The 20,284-nt window shown below is 32.8% G+C and overlaps 1 protein-coding gene across 3 annotated transcripts in view; it reads left to right on the top strand.

The window, feature by feature from the left end:
* The window catches only part of LOC132717426 (uncharacterized), a 54,964-nt gene extending 36,122 nt beyond the window's left edge, over positions 1-18,842 (top strand). For 2 of the 3 annotated variants that reach the window (XM_060700893.1, XM_060700892.1), the window contains exons 3-9: positions 10,047-10,174; positions 10,858-11,005; positions 12,834-13,879; positions 14,242-14,355; positions 15,677-15,787; positions 16,481-16,580; positions 17,387-18,842. In XM_060700893.1, the coding sequence (XP_060556876.1) occupies positions 13,765-13,879; positions 14,242-14,355; positions 15,677-15,787; positions 16,481-16,580; positions 17,387-17,891 (945 nt within the window). In that variant the 5' untranslated portion in view covers positions 10,047-10,174; positions 10,858-11,005; positions 12,834-13,764 and the 3' untranslated portion in view covers positions 17,892-18,842. The remainder of the gene's footprint in view (positions 1-10,046; positions 10,175-10,857; positions 11,006-12,833; positions 13,880-14,241; positions 14,356-15,676; positions 15,788-16,480; positions 16,581-17,386) is intronic. The other variant, XM_060700894.1, reaches the window with a different exon arrangement.
* Positions 18,843-20,284: the final 1,442 nt, after the last annotated feature.

Below are 20,284 nucleotides of genomic sequence, written 5' to 3'. Positions count from 1 at the left end.
GGGCACAAGGCAAAGCAGGGACGGGGTGATTCCTTTAAAATCTATTAAGTATAAAATTGTAGAAAAAACTATAGGAACCTACAAATAATGATATCTTTAAAATGAAAATTATATTTTAATTATCTTAACCCTTTCCCCCATGAGCATATTGTGAAAAATGGCCGTTTTCACTGAAAAGCCTCCTGTTACAAGTTCAAACTGCTATGAAACTATGAAAAATGCTTCAATACTAATCAAACTTGGCACAAATGTTGACTGGACCATTGCTTTGTAACGACATGCTCAGTTTTAAATTTCCTCTTACCATGGCAACGAGGGGACATCTCAAAATTGCCAAAAATCACTATTTTGCCTCGATTTTTTCCATCAAAATTTATTTCAAAGTGCTGCAACTGCTCAAGGGATTGAGATAGAGTCAAAGGCTTTTCAGCGTTGGTTAAACGTTACATTATGATCGACCTGGAGTCATTTTTAGCCTCTCACAAGTCCAAAATTTTCTTGGCGATGAGGGGGACTCCGCCCCCCTTCAAACCCACATAACAGAAGGGGGCACATTCCCCTTCTGGCAACCCCCTGATGTATCTTTTGGATGGGGGGCGGCGCCGAAAAAGTGCTCAATTTTTTACGCAACATTTCTCAAACGAAAACTTATGTTTGGGGCCCAAATAGGACATTTTTTCACTATTTGAGGCCTAAAAAAGGGGGGGGGGTCGAAAGTGCGTTGTTTCGCGTATATATGTGGTAAAGAGTTAAATACCAATATTATTCTGATCTAATAGAACGATTAGTTTTCAACGAAAATATTTACCTGAAACACCACAGTTGCTAGACTGGAACAACTCATTAAAATCTCATAGTACTGTAGATATTCCTCAAATTTCTCGTAACAATTCTAAAACAAACAAACAAACAAATCACACACGCACACATTCTTTTACTTGGGGATCATACGCCGCTTTTCATGGAATGTCACGAACGTGTCACATTGAAGGTTCCATGATAACCTCCGTACGAACACATACTCGGATTTTTCTTTTTACTCAAAATTTTGATATTTCTTGTTAAAAGTTAAATTCTTCTAAAACCGGTGCTAGGGGGCGTGGACGGCGGCTTGCACTTTATAGTACCGTCCATGAATAGGGTCAATCAAATTTTCAATTTTGCCATTTTGGACTTACTTAATGATTCTTTATCTCGCTATTTTTTCATAAACAAATGAATGCCAGAAATTTGTATTTGAATAAAACAGATGTAAACAAAAGTAAGGAGACACACCGAAAGTTTATTAATGATTGTGAAAATGAAGAATTTTTTACAATTCTGTCCTTTGGCATTTAATATGCTGTGTAATAAACCCTACAATGTCTACATTTAAACAGTTCAAACAGCAATTTCATTAGCATGACTGCTCAACGGATTGCGGTAATTAAATATTGGGCATTTATATTTATCAATATGTTAATAATTCGAATATTTAATCAAACAGCGCTGACGTAAATGTCGCCATGTCGAAAGTCAACCTAGAGAATTTTCCATAAGTGGCAATTTAATTTAATATTGATCATTATTTAATATCTATTGAGTACACATGCACTACTAACTGTTTATAACTATTGAAAATCAGTTGCAAGCAAAAGTTTATTGTTTATTGCAAGCCCGAACCGCCGTTATGAGGACTTGACGATGAACTTTGCCGGCCATCAAAACTTTCAAGTGCCATAACTCTTACATCTGTTTATTACTTTTTTTTTCGACTCGGCAGGTCACGTCCATTTTTAAAGTGCACTCTTTATAGCCAAACCCTAAAGGTTTGGAGAATCTCTCAGTCCATTACTTTTTCAAAAAATGCGAAATTTTGGTAGAAAAAATATTCTGGAACTTTTTGTCTTGTTCTCTTTAATCGCTTAGGGTTTTTAATGTATTAAAAACAATCAATTTTCTGACTCAAATATGAACCGGAAGTGTCGTTAATGGTCAAGGTCATGACCTATGACCACATTTATGTGTTTTTTTGTCCCACAAAGTCCCTATGAAATTGTAGTTGTCTGACAAAGTCCCTGATTCATTTTGAATTTACCCTTGTATAAGCAAATTTTAACTTTGAATTTTTGTACCAATTAGGGCAAGAGTGTACAGACTGTTTGATAAGATGCCGAAACCGCTATTGTGGAGCCAATTGTTTCAGGGCTCTAAGGGTTTTTACTTTAAAAATAAGGGTCTCGAGTTTTTTTTGGGGAACAAAGTTTTTGAACAAAAAGCCTCATAAAACCGAACATTTTCCCTCCTGAAAAGGCAAAGATCACTCAGGTACAGCACGTTCACTGCAGACTATTGGCTACATGTAACGAGAAGTCTATAACGACAGCTTAACTCGTACCCTAACCATAACCTAACCCTTCTGCTCTCAAGTGTCCATAAGGGTCCTTAGATGAGGCGATTTTTAAGATTTGAACTTTTTTCGGACCTTGAGCGCAATGACCCGTATCCAGCTACTGGCTGCTGAAGACCTTGTCTAGAAATGTCCATTCGAGAGATTCTTACAAATAATTTCCCGACAAGAAAAATAATTTTGTCGTTAAACACCCTTTACAGAAGACTCCTTGTACAAAGTACTTTGTTACCAAAAGTCCCGTTTGGGTACCAATGTTCCTATTTTTATTCTCCTTAAAGTCCTTTCCAATGTGGACAAAGTTCTTTAATTGCTAGCAAAAGTCCCTTTAGTATCGTAAATGTTCTTTTTAAAGTCGGCACAGTCCATCAACTGTTGCATGCATTCCCTCTTACGTCGTTTACGTCCTTTCCCATAGTCCTTACCGTCGATAAAGTCTGTTATGTTGTAAACGAAAGTCCCCAAAAGTCCACCAATGTCCTATTCTCTTCAAAGTCCTTTCCAATGTGGACAAAGTTCTTTAAAGTCGCAACAGTCCATCAACTGTTGCATGCAGTCCCTCTTACGTCATTTAAGTCCTTTCCCAGAGTCCTTACCGTCGATAAAGTCCGCTATGTTGTAGACGAAAGTCCCCAAAAGTCCACCAATGCCCTTCTTTTCTCTTTAAAGTCCTTTCCAATGTGGACAAAGTTCTTTAAAGTCGGCAAAGTCCATCAACTGTTGTATGCAGTCCCTCTTACGTCATTTATGTCCTTTCCCAGAGTACTTACCGTAGATAAAGGCCGCTATGTTGTAGACGAAAGACCCCAAAAGTCCACCAATGTCCTTCTATTCTCTTTAAAGTCCTTTCCAATGTGGACAAAGGTCTTTAAAGTCGGCACAGTCCATCAACTATTGCATGCAGTCCCTCTTAAGTCGTTCAAGTACTTTCCCAGAGTCCTTACAGTAGATAAAGTCCGCAATGTTGTAGAAGAAAGTCCCCAAAAGTTTAAACTCGTGACAGTCCTGCGTCTGAAGACCCGGTAATATTTTAAAGGACTACCGGCGCAAGTGCTTTCCCACAATTTAAACTTGTGAAAGTCCTGCGCCTGAAGGCCCAGTAACATGTTTAAGGACTACCGGCGCAAGTCGTTTCCCGCATTTTAAACTTGTGAAAGTCCTGCGCCTGAAGGCCCAGTAATATATGTTCCAACCAACTGGTTTCCTACACCCTATAATTCCCAAAGGCCCCTACCCAAAGACCTTAAATGGTCACATATAATCTCAGGGTTAGGGTTTCCTACACCCTATATAATTGTCCAAAGCCCCTACCAAAAGACCTTTAATGTTCACATATAATCTTTATACAGGGTTTTTATTTAAGGGGTCTTAAACGACTTTAACATGGAACCAGCAAACAAATTTCGATAGCCAATCAGAAATTGTAACTGATGGTGCATGTGTTCTACGTCACGAGATCCTGGGTTACAAGTTCCCATTTAGTGAACAACGAAAGTATATATAATAATGGATCTTATAGAAAGACACGGCATTATGGCATTATATTAGTTTGAACATTATTGTTTTAACTTTTTCTATTTCGTAAATTGACAAACAGTTATTATTTAACCTCACAAAATATATGAATTACCGCATCAAGAAATTCTTTTCAATGTTTAGGATCGTCAACATTTTATTTAATATAATGAATAGGTTGTTTTATATTCAAAAGCTATATTCAAAAGCTAACTAATAAATCCTCCCAAACGAATCCGTATTGAGATAATTTGAAAAGTCCCCCGTTACAAGTTCGAATTGCTATTATACTACAAAAAGGCGTGTATATCGCGTAATGGGTTAATAATTAAATTTCCAATCCAAATTGTATCGCTTTTTACTGCAAACAATTGTTAATGGCAATGCATAGAAAAAATAAATCCCTTAAAGAATGACATTAATTTATATTATCATTCCTTCATTGATTATTATTTGGTTTTATGCACATGTATTGCTGCATAGCTCCTAAAACAATACAATATAACTAGATTTTGTTAAAATTGTGAACCTAAAGATATGAAAAGATTTAAATAAAAAGAAACAATTAAAACTAATTAATTCATTAATTTAGTTATAAGAAAATAGTTAATTAGGCGATATTGAATCAAACACAGAATTCGATGTATTTAATAACCGATGGCATGAAATGGAAGATTAAATTTTGAATAAACAAGCACAGAAGCCGTGTGCAATGCAGTTCATTTCAAGATTTCATTCGGCATTAAACTACATTTCGCGTTATAATCATTGAAACAAAATATAGCAAAAGTGTAAGACATTTGTACAACCAATTGTTCATTATACAATCAAACAAATGTTTTAAGAGAAGCTGTTAAAATTATGCCTTTATGTAGATTTAATAATATACAAGTTTGGCAAAGTTTCTTAAATAATTATTTAATTGAAAATATAAATATTCCAACAAATTTTAAGTCCTTTTTACATTTACTGACGACATAAAAGTTTCCCTTTCTGAAGAGTTGTCCATCGGCAAAAATGCGGTTTTATACGGAATGCCGTTAGGGACATCGCCTATGAATGGTTTGATCTAAAACGCGATACTCGACAGTACGATGATGAAAACGCGAAATCACGAAACTACGATGGTGAAAACGCGACAGTACGATGATAAAAACACGACAGTACGATAACGAAAACACGATAATACGACAGTACAATGATGATAATACGATAAACTATCGTGTTTTCATCATCGTACTTTCGCGTTTTCACAATCGTAATATCGTGATTTCGCGTTTCCATCATCGTACTGTTGTGTTTTCATCATCGTACTATCGCGTTTTCACCATCGTACTATCGCGTTTTCATCATCGTACTGTCGTGTTTTCATCATCGTACTATCGCGTTTTCACTATCGTACTGTCGTGTTTTCATCATCGTACTATCGCGTTTTCATCATCGTAGTTTCGTGATTTCATCATCGTAGTATCGCGTTTTCACCATCGTAGTTTCGTGATTTCGCGTTTTCACCATCGTACTTTCGACTATCGCGTTTCAGATCAACACATTCATAGGCGATGGCCCTAACGGCATTCCGGAATGCCGTTAGGGCCATCGCCTATGAATGGTTTGATCTGAAACACGATACTCGACAGTACGATGATGAAAACGCGAAATCACGAAACTACGATGGTGAAAACGCGACAGCACGATGGTGAAAACACGATAGTTCATCGCGTTTTCATCATCGTAGTATCGTATTGTCGCGTTTTCATCATCGTACTATCGCGTTTTCATCATCGTACTTTCGCGTTTTCATCATCGTACTGTCGTGTTTTCATCATCGTACTATTGCGTTTTCACTATCGTACTGTCGTGTTTTCATCATCGTACTATCGCGTTTTCATCATCGTAGTTTCGTGATTTCATCATCGTAGTATCGCGTTTTCACCATCGTAGTTTCGTGATTTCGCGTTTTCATCATCGTACTTTCGACTATCGCGTTTCAGATCAACACATTCACAGGCGATGGCCCTAACGGCATTCCGTAGTTTTAAGATTGGTTATGAAGGACAGCGAGTAAAAAATTGGTTTCATTTTCAATAACATTTATAGTACATCTTTCTCTGTCTATTCAATAATGTTTCATTGCACTTGCTTCTGAGTTTAATTTGGCAAATATTTAAGTGTTGAGCCCAATTAAAATCGCAATTTAATTAATAGCATAACAAAGATACTACTGTTAACAAGCAAGTTAATAAACCATTAATAAGCCGTTCGTAAAGCAGGTGTTCTTTCGGGGCCAATGACTTTTTTCTAATTTTAAAATATACTGCATATTGAAGTACAATGTGATATAAAAAAATTCATGCAAGCAAATAAATTTTAACCTTGTGTAAATGTCATTTTTGCTTTGGACATACACCTTCCTATTATTGGATTGTCTCTCTTGCAAATTCAGTTTAGGATGAGGGAAAATAAACGTGAAGAAACATCAGTTGACCTCAGTAGAGTTCATATAAAACCAAGACTTCACAATGGTGAGGGTACGATTGAGTGAACTTAACCGCTATGGCGGAATAATTATATCTGAATAAAACGTTAAAAATATGTAATGAGTGCGTTATATAAATTGTATCAGTGTTATTTCAATTCTTATTAATTTATTAGAAAATTAGCATATTACACACATAAATGTTTTTGTGGTTTTTGTTATTTGTGTTGTTGTTTTGATCAAATGCCTGATGCAACAATGCACGTTTAAGATCGCTTCAATAATTACGTAGCAATTTACACGTAGTGAAGGGATAAATTAAATATTGTTTCAAGGGACATGTTAATATCAAATGTTTATATCAGGAAGTAAAGATGTCGGTTGTAAAGTGGTTTAAAAAGCAACTGTTCAACTATGTTCGTAAGGAGTAATTAATTAATGATGTATATAACATCCGTTTCATCAGTTAATCAAATAAAGATATGTTTAGAGTATACGTTTAACTGACTTGATGATATAAATGAAAATTTAAAAGAAAATTAGACAATACAATATGGTAGGAACTTTATCATTCTTCGTTCTGTTGTCAGTGTCATGTTGTAAAGGTAATGATATTAATGTTATGTACTTTAATTAATTCATTAATAGTATCTGTATCTCAAGTTATATATGTTTTTTGCAACCTGTTTTTAGATAACAATTAAGGGAGTTATTTTAGTAACATTTATGTTTTGTATATCTTTGTTAACATGCGCAAATCAACAAATTTGCATTGCGTCACGTTTGTCATACACTAAGTTTCTTACTTTCCATAAATTTGTTTTCAGTACAAAGCTTGTCAAAGTGCATTATCTCTAATAAATTTATGTTAATAGTAAGATAAAACAACCGCTTTTTATGGCAATGAGTACACGAGACAAAAATTGTTCTGGGGTCTCATTAGTTAAAAGAGAGGGACAATTTCTTAAAAAAGGCGGGTATAAAGGGGCCATTTTCAAAATGAAACCTCTTCATCTTAATTTGATTTGAATAAGGTTATTATTAGTGATTTTGCTGTGTTTATTGATTTTTGCCATTTTTTTCAGTTATTGCTAGTATAATGTATGGTTGTATGTTGTTGATATTGTGTTTAAAAAGATAAGGTCAGTTCTTTACAGCTGTAATCATAAAAAGAATGTATAGGAAATTACCGAAACAGAATATGTTGAAGGTGATTTTACCCTAACATCTTGTTTTTTTCCTCCAATTTAAGATAAACTATGGAAATATAAGTATATTATAGGTATATTTGTTTCTACATTATAAAGGTACGTTCTACATACCTACTGACACCTCTGTCTGGTCAGGTTACAATAATGGTTGTATTCCAGCCACACCAAAAGTAAAAGTTGGTACTGACATGAATTATTACCTTGATGAAAGTCTTGATGTAGATTTGCCGTTCAATGACAAAGTATGGGTCGGTTATTACCAGGTAGTGAGAGTATTTGAGTATATAGGTAAGTAAAAATAATTTATATATGTCATTTAGTAAATGTTTATATTATAACCAAGTACTGAAAATATTACTTAGCAATGTATAATTTTGAAGAAGAAATATATATTTGTAACAAAACACGTACATAAACGAGTTTCTCGTTATATAATAAAAGATTTTATTACACACTACATGTGGGCAATATACCCAAAAGTGACAAAAGCAATGGCCATCCAAAGTGTAAATGGTCAGTGACCAGGTAAAAATCAAAATTACTAAATATATTGCCACAGTTGTGTTCAATCTTATATTTTCTAAGAAAGATAGTTAATAATCCATGTGACCAACGGAAAATTCTAAACATATCCTTCATAATATGTCAGTAATTTTAGAAATTCTTCAAGAAAGTTGAGCAGATTTTTATAATATAGGTCGTTTTCTCAATGTATAATAAACATTTTCATAGTACATTATTGGCCAATCAGCCTTATGATAGTCAATCTTTTGAAATATATTACTAATTTGACTGAATATGGCTGGCAGTGAAAAAAAACGAGCATAAAATCACTTACGAGAGTTGCCAATATATAATTATTAATGATAGTCTAATATGATGATAATAATAATAATAATAATAATAATAATAATACAAATGTAATAATAACAATAATAACAATAATAATAATAAAACTAGTACAATGTACTACTACTACTACAACAACTAATAATAATAATAATTATTATAATAATAATAATAACAATAATAATAATAATAAAAATAATAATAATGGTGGTGGTGGTGGTGGTGGTGGTGGTGGTGGTGGTGATAATGCTTCTTATAAAAAGTCAAAATGAAAAATATAAGCAGTTAAGGTAAGTACGAAAAGTTAAAACCAATTTTTTCATGATGCTGTTAGCCAAAAGCCAACCAATTTTGCAATTACAATAACGATGTCATGAATGACTTTGCTTCTATGGGAAATAATATTTGCACTTTAATAACGAATATATAAACAAAGAAAATTAATGTATTCTTGATTGGCTTTGCTGCTATCATAAAAAATTAGTTCATATGATTATGCCGTATCTCAGAGTATACCATTTATCAACTACTCAGTCAAACTTTTTTCTCAGTAAATTCTTTAGGGGAAAATTGAACCTGTTCATTACATGCACTATTCTTGTTTGGAAATTTATCATATTAATGAATGAATAAATGGATGTGTAATATGGCTCGGCAGACCATACTGCTTCAAACTAAACTTCCCATTATAAATCCTGGAACATGCAATATCGCATAAATTGTAAAAGAAATTCTGGTTATACACTGGCTGGTACATAAAAGACACTGTTAAATTCTGAAAAAAATTTACAATTTGTATAACAAATATTTCAATCATAAATAGAAGATAATGCGGAAACCCTTTTCTGCATGAGCATTTTGTGAAAAAGGACTGTTTTCAGTGAAAAGTCTTCCGTTCCAACTTCAAATGGCTATAAAACTATAAAAACAGCAAAACAGCTTCAATACTAATCAAACTTGGTACAAATGTTTATTGGACAATTACCTTTATAACAACATGCTCAGTCTTAAATTTCCTGTTACCATGACAAAGAGGGGACATCTAAAAATTGTCAAAAATCAATTTTTGTTGATTTTTTTCCTATCAAAATTGATTTCAAAGTACTGCAACTTCTGAATGGATTGAGATAGGGTCAAATGCTTTTCAGCGTTGGTTACACAATACTTCATGATCGATCTGGGTCATTCTAAGCCTCTGACAAGACCAAAATAAAATTTTCTTGGCGATGATGCCGCCCCCTTCATACTATCAAACAGAAGGGGGCACACCCCCCTTGTAGCAACCCACTGATGTATCTTTTAGATAGGGGGCATGTCTCAAACAAAAACAAGTGTGGGGGCCTAAATAAGACATTTTTTCACCATTTGAGACAACGAAAGGGGGGGGGGTGAAAAAGGCGTTAAAAGGCGTGTATATCTGGATATCTGGTAATGGGTTAAACAATTGAGGAGATTTTTCTTTTGACTACGCCAGATATATAATCCGGTAATCTACATGTACATAGATTAAATATACAATTATAATACTTTTTTTATTTTACATTTACTCTTATCGTATCACTTTACAATAAATCTTCTGTTTATTAGCGATATGTTATATATTTAGGATGTGTATCGATGGAAAGCATTGTCATAAACAACGAACAACACCCCTTTGTTGAAATAAATGGTGAACCTGGACATTGTTTTCCAGGATGTGGTGATCACACTATAGTTGGAATAACAAACACAAAGGTAAATTTTGTTATAATTTATATTGCTTTCAAGCAATTTCATATGTTTAGACATGTATAAAATGTATATATCTTTCATATAGTTATTGGGATGGTTGTGGAAGTATACGTTAGAAAGGTCTTTCTGTGTTAGAGATTTTCTGAACTGAATACAATGCAACAAAAGTAATTATGTTTATCGAGTTGTTCATGACAGTTAACGAAAAGTTGTTGATAATATAGTGTTATTGTTGATTAAATGCAATGTTAATACAGAAGTTAAACAAATTGAAATCTCTTGACATTTTTTTTTATTTTTGATCCACTTTTTTTAGAATTAATTTAAATACAGTTTTTTAATTGGGACAAAGTTACACTGTATATAATAATATCTTATGAAAGAAAAAGTATATTTTGAAGTAAATGGCCAGTCTTTGATCAGTCTATGACCGATATACACCACCTATTAACAATGTGGAGTGCACCATTATTAAACAAAAAGCAAAGCTAGGAAAAGGCAACAGATTTCATGCCAAATTAGTTCCATGCATGTCTAAGGTATTGTGCATGTCTATTACCTTTATTGAAAATGTTTCACTTATCCAATATATATTTGTAAAACCAACAATAAAAGTTAACGACAAAAAATGTTATAATTCTGACTTTTGTCAGTCACATTTTTACCATGCTTGCTTTGCATTTCAGTGTTACTGTTTGGGTTCAGACATAATGCTAAGAAATCCTACACATACAGACTGTACTCACAAATGTAACCGCCCTATTGTTTCGTGCGGTTATGATAGTACGTCAATGCAATATGCTTTCCTATCAATTTACAAAATGAACCCAAGTGGTAAGTTACTTCGATATATCTACGGCATTACTTAATATTATTCCATGTCACCGAGATGTATCATAGTAATGTTTAGAAATATAATTTACAGATAAGTATGGTCCATCAAGTTTAATAAAGGCTCTCTACCAATGCATTACACGATATTCAGAGGTTAACAGGGCGTCTTTAGTCGCAATATAAGAATTTCTCTATATTTGTACCGGTTTAGTTATTATGCATACACACATTCGGCTACGAATGAAGTAAATATTCATCAGGGCTTTATTACAAACACGTTACGTTGAATGTCATTGACACGATATCATCATCTATAATCATGTTTGTTTTTGTTTGTTATGATTCGGTTATACGTCACACCGACACAGTATAGGCCATATACGCTCCAGCTTGACTGGTGTTGAAAAATCTCAGGTACCCTTCCGTGCATTATTTCGGGCTTGAAAGGGCGCCTGACCAGCACCATCGATGTTCCGTACGCTAGCTGGAGATATTATTACGTGTCCCAGCTTCTCTTGTTTATATTACTGCTAATCTACGACTCCAAGCCTGGACCACAGGCACGAGTATCGGACCTGGGAAGAAAAAATATGACCAGATTGATAAAAAAAATCTGTGTTCATCTTAAAAGTGTCAAAAAAAACCCAAAGAATTTAAATAATGACCCCCTTTAAAAATATACTATAAGTTCAGAGAAGGCCGGAAACTCCAGATTCGAGCCTACGAGCAAGTGATTCATTTCCCGGGCCGTTGTGAAAACAATTGGCCAGAGAATTAAATAAAACTTTTATCACTATTTCACGTTTATATTAAGCTTCAAAATGAGACCAACCCCAAGTCTCTAGCCCTTCCCGTTCATGAAATATCTATCAGGAAACGAGCGAATTCGTGCTAAAAATCCTTGGTACACAGAATTGCGGCACAACAATTCGGTACGTAAACATAGACTAATACATGTATGTCAGCTGAGTACGGGTCAAAATCATTTGAATTTACTAAATAATATTACTAAATACATTAAGTTGGACCACTCACAATTGTCAGGAGCATCTAATACACACGAGATTCGAGTTTCAAACATTTACACGGTCTTTCAATCGCTTTCTATGCCATTAGGCATCCTTGTGTGAAACGTTGCGGTTTTCGTTGCTATTGGCCAATCAGAAGACTCGTTACAAAATATCGAACAGCTGATTGACAATGGCGTAGAAAGGAATGTAAAGACCGTGAAAAGGTTTGAAATTCGAATTTTGCGTGTATCAGATGCTACTGACGGTTGTGAGTGGTCCAACTTAATGTATTTAGTAATATTATTTAGTAAATTCAAGTGATTTTGACCCGTACTCAGCTGACATACATGTATTAGTCTATGTTTATGTACCGAATTGTTGTGCCGCAAGTCTGTCTACCAAGGATTTTTAGCACGAATTCGCTCGTTTCCTGATAGATATTTCATGAACGGGAAGGGCTAGAGACTTGGGGTTGGTCTCATTTTGAAAATATTAATATAAACGTGAAATAGTGATAAAAGTTTTATTTAATTCTCTGGCCAATTGTTTTCACAACGGCCCGGGAAATGAATCCCTTGCTCGTAGGCTTGAATCTGGAGTTTCCGGCCTTCTCTTAACTTATAGTATATTTTTAAAGAGGGTCATTATTTAAATTTTTTGGGTTTTTTTTGACACTTTTAAGATGAACACATATTTTTTTTATCAATCTGGTCATATTTTTTCTTCCCAGGTCCGATACTCGTGCCTGTGGCCTGGACAGTTACATACGATGAGACACTTAGAATTTAAAATTATGTTGGAATATTGGTTTATTTCAGTTACAGCTAGTGCAATACTCAATGCAAAGGGAAAGGAACATAACTGTCTATCGTTGAATCCTACCGTTACGAAAAGCTTTATTTGGGTTAAATGTACCCATGCCTTAGTACCAATGTGTGCAAATGTTAAGTATACATTGAATCGTTATAAAAAAATCATTGTGTTTAAGTTTTTTTACCTTTGAAATATGAACAAACCGTCAATGTTGTAAACGCATTTGACCAAATTTTGCAATAGTATACATATATATAAACAAACATACTCAATATTAATGATAACATAATTGGATAAAACTTAGAAATGTATTACTTCAGCTTTATGTTCCAGCTTTAAAAATGTCAGAATGCTTGTATTTATCATGGGGATATAGAAAACAATTATCAGTCTTTCTCTTGATATATTTGCTAAATATTTATCCAAAAACAAATTATATATATTTAAAAAAGTATTGAATTTTCTTTCTTTATTTGTTCGAAACGAAATTTTACAAGAGACCTCAACTGGAAATAAAGTTTCTGTTGTAGTTATTTAGCAAATTATAAAAGATGAGTAAATTGGGTATTGATTCCAATTTTTTATATTATTATTTGTATAGTTGAATGTACACTACTTGCTGCAAAATTATGAGGTACTTTAAATGTTGACCAAAGAAAGCTATTAGATTGACTTTAAATTTGTTGCAAATTAATTTTGACCGGCAAAGGTGCCTAAAATGTTTTGGTTTTTATTATTATTTCATATTTTTATTTTGTTGTCCGAAAATTGAATTGAATAATCATTTGCTGAATGAACTTACACATATCTTTCGCTTAATTTATTTTCTTTTTCATCTATTGAATAGGAGGTAGTGTCCAAACATTAAACCTAACACATGCAAGTCAACAATACTTGACATGGATTGATGCAGCGAATGTTTGTTTTACAAATAAAATGTTTCCAACAGATTATTCAAATGCAAAGGATGTACATCGACACGACGGGTCTCAACTGTGGACTGGGATGTTTAAAACAAAAATAGTTTACAAATATGATTCATACATTCCTGGTGATAAAACTTTTTTATTACAACTTTGATAAAAAAACCTTTTTTTTCCAAAATAATATCCAATAGAAGTTTAAAACTAAGAATGAAACGTATTATGAACAGTTATTTTAATATATTATTTTCTTTTAATTTCATTTTTTATGAGAAAAACAAGCGAAGAAACTGTTATATTTAATTTTATAAAAGTTAATCATTTATATAATTATTAGTTCTATGCTCATTTTGCATTTGTTTAGAACAATAATGGTGAAATGAACAAAGTATATTTGTTGGCACTTATGAACTAACTAAATGTACATATAATTCTGTTAATCATTTGACAGATATACTTTAAAGAAATAACTGTGCCTTACATTTTTCAGCTGAACGACGTGAGGATAAAAATTTTTATGGTTACTTAACTGGAAATGTTGAAGACGGAGTGAAATTGCAATTTACAGAAATAAATTTCAACCATAGAAGACTCTGTGATGACGGTACAAATTAGATTTAACGTATCTTATTTAAGTGCAAATAATTATATTAAGTTAAACCAAAAAAACGTCTGTCTCAATTAATTATGTTTTCTTCAGCTGTTCTGAGAACACAGTGCTTGTGGTAAGCTTGTGATTGACATTTGTTCGTCGCAGGTGTGGGCGTCTGTCGACAATTGTGATGGTCATTTGTACGTTGACGTGTGGGCGTCCGTCGTCAATCGTGATTGAAATTTGTACGTCGCACGTGTGGTCGTCCGTCAACAATTGTGATGTCCATTTGTTCGTCGCACGTGTTGGCGTCCGTCGGCAATTTTGATTTCCATATGTACGTCGCAGTTGTTGGCGTATGTATTTGTTATCCGACTTCGTATTTTAAACTACTGGGCCAAAATCAAAATTTTATAAAGGCGATTCTCTTTTTAATTCTGGAATTCTAATGAGAACTCTGGTTCTAAATGTAAGACAGTTCCATGTCAGGGAGCGGGTAAACGACGACATTTCATAACTTCGTGAAATAAAAATTGAACATGACAATGATGACACATCGCATACAGAGTGTTTTTCTTTTGATATTAATTCACAGAATTAATCCTTCGGTGGGCGTCTACCAAAGATTATTTAAAATTATTTCAGTTATTTAAGAAAGCATGGTAGTTATGGTATTTTAATATGGTACTTTCTTGTTATTTGTATTGGACGACCAACATAAACCACTTTAGTTAAATATGCGGGTCAGATGTTGATATAATAGTAAGATGTATTGGTTACTGACCACCAAGATTGCTCAATGAATAATAATAATAAAAATAATAATAATAATAATAATAACAACAACAAAACAACAACAACAAAACAAAACAAGGCTTTGTTTCCGTACTAAATGCGTGTTTAGAAACCTTTTCAAATCTACCTGTAAACTTTTTTTCTGATTTTCTTTCAAGTTGGTGCTAGAGGGTGTAAAAGATTTTGCCCTTTTACATTATCTGTCATGAACAGACTCATTCACAGAGAGTTTGCAATTTTCATATTATATTATTGCTGTTATTGCTTCCGAGGGATCGCCCATTTTCCAGGATTTTCCTTACTGTTGATAATAAATGGATGATAAATGATAGTGTTTAAGTCCTAAAATCGAATGTTTAAGTACATTTTCTTCAACAATAAAACATCACATATCACCTAAGTTATCTAATGTTAAATCTCAATGATATATTCTGTCCATCTATTTATGTTGTTGTTTTTTCTCCACTATTTCACAGTTTAAGAACAAAATAAAGGTTAATGTTTCATTATTGTTTACTGCATTGTATTTTGATTTCAGGGAAAAATGGTGAAAAAGAAAAATTAACTCGTTCAACAAAGTCATTGTCATCTACAGAAACAATCACAACCATTCCCTCGAATGTCTCTTCCACTACCATAAATATAAACGGTAAAGTTTAAGCATCCTGTTAACACTTTTCTTTGAAATAAATCTTTTTTGGCAATATAACGATAGTTGAAAAACAAGATTCTTGAAAAATATGGTTTAGACAAGAAGCACACCGTTTTCATATTCAGTACAAATGTTTATTCGTCTATAGCTTATGTAAATGTACGTTCATTCAGCGTTTAAAAAGTTGACTATAATTGAGCGTAAATACATATGTTCTTTATACATTTTGAAATTAACGTCTCCCGAATTTTGTTACTAATTACTATAAATTTTCAAATTTCAAGATCAAAAACAGTAATCACATTGTATGAAAATCTGGTCAGGTCAGACTGCAAGTTAGAGTGTAGCTGGCGTCCGTAATCGAGTAAATTTATTGACTTCAACAGCCGTAGTTTCGAATCAAGCAAGGAACTTTGGATTCTTTCATGTGAGGATGCTATCCAGCAATCTTACGTTCCGTCGATGGTTCTACATAGGTAACGACCGTTCGTTCCTGAAATAATGCACGAAAGGACACCTGAGGTCAATCTCCACCAGTGAACCTGAAAGGTCGCCATATGACCTTTACTTTGTTTGTGCGACGTAAGACCCAATCAAAATGAAAATATCACTGAAATGGCTTTTTATTTATTTAGTAGGTTTTACAACAAAGCTGTATTACTATAAATTTAGTTTTGTCTTTCATTGTAGGACAGAGTCCGTTTAGTGAATACGTTATTATTGGAGTATGTGTTTCTTTGGTTCTGCTGTCTTTGATTATTGTGTCATTGGCATGTTTCTGTTGGCAAAGGTAAACCATTTATTTAAATGTTATAAGAATACTTTAATAATGAACTGAAATGATAGGAATTTGCGAGAAAAATATTTGCTTACTAGTATCAGAAATTCAATTTTTATGTGATGCAAACATGTACATAATTGGCTATGAATTGTTATGAATACTTTCGTTTTTATGCTTGTTTAGGACGTATAAATGGTACAGTTTCATATAGACTTAGGGATAATGAAAAACTTTATTAAAGTAGTTACATTCAATTTGGCTTGATCTTAGAATATGATAACATAAACAAGGAAACGAGATCGTTTTTCGAGTTATATCCAATTAGAATGTAAAAGTTTGGCTTGTTTCAATAACAGATAACTCACAGTGAAGTTTAGCAAAGCTTTATCGTTTCTACTATCCATCTAAATGACTACCATTTGATTGATCGTGCAAAATTTAGAGTAATGATAAAAAGTAGTTGAACGAGCTCATTCGCTTTTATTTTTCTGTTTTAAGATTCTAAGATCATTCAAAACTTAAATGAATTCTATAATGCAGTTTTCATTCTGCTTGTTAAGATCTGCTACTGTGAAATAGTCACATTTTTTAAAATTCATACCATTCTGCATATGAATCTGAAGATTTGTGTAAAATACCTTACCTTGTTTCGATTTGATTTACTTGCGTTTCTACACACATTACTGTCAGTATATCCATTTCTTATCTCTTTTAAGACCAAAAGCCGAAACTATTGAAAGCTTACAGAAGTCCCATTTTATCTTTTCATGTTTGGACTTAGTTTTCTTATTATGAACATGTATTATATTCATTAGCAATAAACACAAAGACAGAAATGCTCTGAATAAAGGAAATAAAACGAAAACAACAGTCGATGATCAGAAAGATGACCATGAAGTTTCAGAGCACAATAATGGAAACAATAACTACTTTGTTCTTGAACCAGTAGAGTACCAAGATGTCAACATTGATGAATCATATGATACAGCAGCAGGTGACCTGACGTATGATACCACAAAAGATATTACACAATATGAAAAAGTTTCAGTAGACAATGTTTATAACCAACTCCAAGCTGAAGCTACTTATGATCATGCCGAAGCTGTTAATAAAAGCAACCGGGCAGAAACAAGTCAAGATGAGATTGATGAAATGTATGGTAAAAGTATCGTGGTAACTAAAACATGTTACAATGATAGACACACAGACAACATCTACAATCGAGGTGAAGAACTTGAAGATAATGAGTATAATCATCTTGGACCTGAAGTTAGAAAGTTTAAAACAGATAACGTGTATGGTGTTCAGGAGAAACAGTAACAAAAATGACAAAGTTTTTTTTATATCAATTTGGTATAACGTGCCATAAATTCAATTGACTGTTTGTATTTCTGTGTATGTATGTCTTTCTTTGTTATTTATTTTCCATTGTCCTCTTTCCAATTTGGCATTAGAACCCTGTTCGGTTCATAAGTGAATACCAGCTTCTAGTTTCTAACATATGTCCGTTAGCTGAATGTGTATGTAACTTGCCGCTTGATTTATTTTGTAACAATCTGACTTATACAAAGTCTGTCGACTATCACCAAGGAGTCTACTAATTCACAAGTAATGTTTAAAAATAACTATGTGTTTTCATTGTAAAAATAGGTCTTAATTTCAATTCAGTTAAAATGGAAAATGTTCCTATTTATACTGTCTTATAAATACTATTTGCCAGGTAAAAAAAACAACGCTATTTAAAGAACTATTTTTTGACAAACATTGATCATTTATGTATATTTATGTATCGATGTATTACCCATGCCGCTTTTGTGACTCCGTTAAAATGGTATTCCATGTCCGTGCATGTATTTTCTCGTGATGTTATTTGCGTTATACAAATCCAGTGTCTTGTATTAAGACTCGTTAAATGTTAGCGTTACACTAAAGGAGCGTAAATGAAAAATGATTTTTTTTCACTTTAAACAGTCTTTATTTTAGGTATATGATAAATATAATATTATATTTGTATATGTTCTTTCCTGAACTTATTGAACTCGTTGAAAAAAAATGATATTATGCTCGCAAGTAAAGTCAGTATTGAACTTATATTCATTCAATATCATCTATATATGAAACATCGACGATAAGTGAAAAAATTGCAAGGACAAAATAACTCTGTTACGTAAATTTAGCACAAGTGAACGACTTTAAGGTGACATCCTTGTCATATCTTTATAAAATTGATTACATTTTTAATTTCAGTAGTAAAACAACATTAAGAAAACATATCCTTGTTTTTGTTATTTTTGTGTATATTTACTATGATAGAGATATGTCATTCAAGTGATTAACACTATATCCTTCACAAGCAAATAATTAAACTTAAAAAAATAGGAAAAACAAATCTGGAAACAAAGTGATCCCTCGGAAGCATTAGTCACAACAAAATTACAAGAGAATTGCAGACTCGCTTTGATTGAGTCTGTTCATGAGGGATAATGAACACTGCAACATTCCTCACGTCCCCTAGCACCGGCTTAAGCGGTACTCAGTTCTCAACACTTAATAGTGCTGGCATCAATGATCTCGAAGGACCAGAAAAATATAACCTAATGAGCCTATAGACTTAAAAACATGAAATTTGAAAATTTCACAAATATATCAAATGAATCACATAAAATGGAAAAATCTATAAGGGATAAAAATGAAGTATACTCAATATTAAAAAGAAAATACATTTATGAGCAATTCTAAACCGGATTTGAGAGAAAAGCGTTGCAACGCTTTTCATTTTTGGGTCAATTCGCACAATACAAACGATTATTCTGAAAACGAGGCGAGGAACTGTATTTAAATTTTGTACACAAGTCCAGACTTACATCATTTGGTAAAAAACAATCAGAAAAATATTTCCAGTCTCCAGTGGTATCCATAAATATTGTTTTTGTATATACAATTTCAACACATACACATGATTATAATAACACACATGTTACGTTAAAAAAGAGAGTTGTGTAAATTTTCATAGAGTATCAAAAATAGCATCAAAAATTAATTACAAACATGTTGAACCATTAAAGGAAAAATAAATATGTTCTGACAAAACAGAAAAATGCATGTAGAATTACAACAACAAAAAAAGCAACGGCTATTGAAAGATGCCCTTCGAACTTTTTATCTGTGCTACCTTTTCTATAAATACACAAAGAAGTTACAATAGAAAGACAGTGAAATGAAAACTTAGGTATGGCGCATGCATACATGGACTTTTAAACAACGTAGAAAAATAATCAATTAAGGATTCCTAATCTAATGTTTGGAATTACAATATCTACATTTAAACAGTAATGTATTTACATGCACATGGTTCACATGGTGATTAAAATAATAAAAAAGAATATGTTATTAATGTGTATAAAGCTATATATCTGCTGCAAAAATATTGCTTGAATTTTAAGGATAAATTTCACCTAACTGCCTGTAGGAAAGAAATACATGTATAAAAGTATGTAACCTTAAGTGCGAATAGCACATGCACACAATCATTGCTAAGAAAATGGTTTAAATCCTGTTTACAATTAGCATCGTAATATTTTGTTCGAGAAATATTTTGTTCATTCTGTTTACGTACAATGTTCACGTGTTATAAATAACAGTGACATTCTACAACTCTTTCGAGAATCGAGAGTATGTTTACAATACAATTATAATGATAATAATTTTTCATA

This window comes from Ruditapes philippinarum, unplaced genomic scaffold, assembly GCF_026571515.1.
Source record: "Ruditapes philippinarum isolate M1 unplaced genomic scaffold, ASM2657151v2 ctg875_1_1_1_1, whole genome shotgun sequence".
In the NCBI taxonomy this organism is placed as follows: Eukaryota; Metazoa; Mollusca; class Bivalvia; order Venerida; family Veneridae; genus Ruditapes; species Ruditapes philippinarum.
This window is presented reverse-complemented; position numbering and strand designations above follow the sequence as displayed.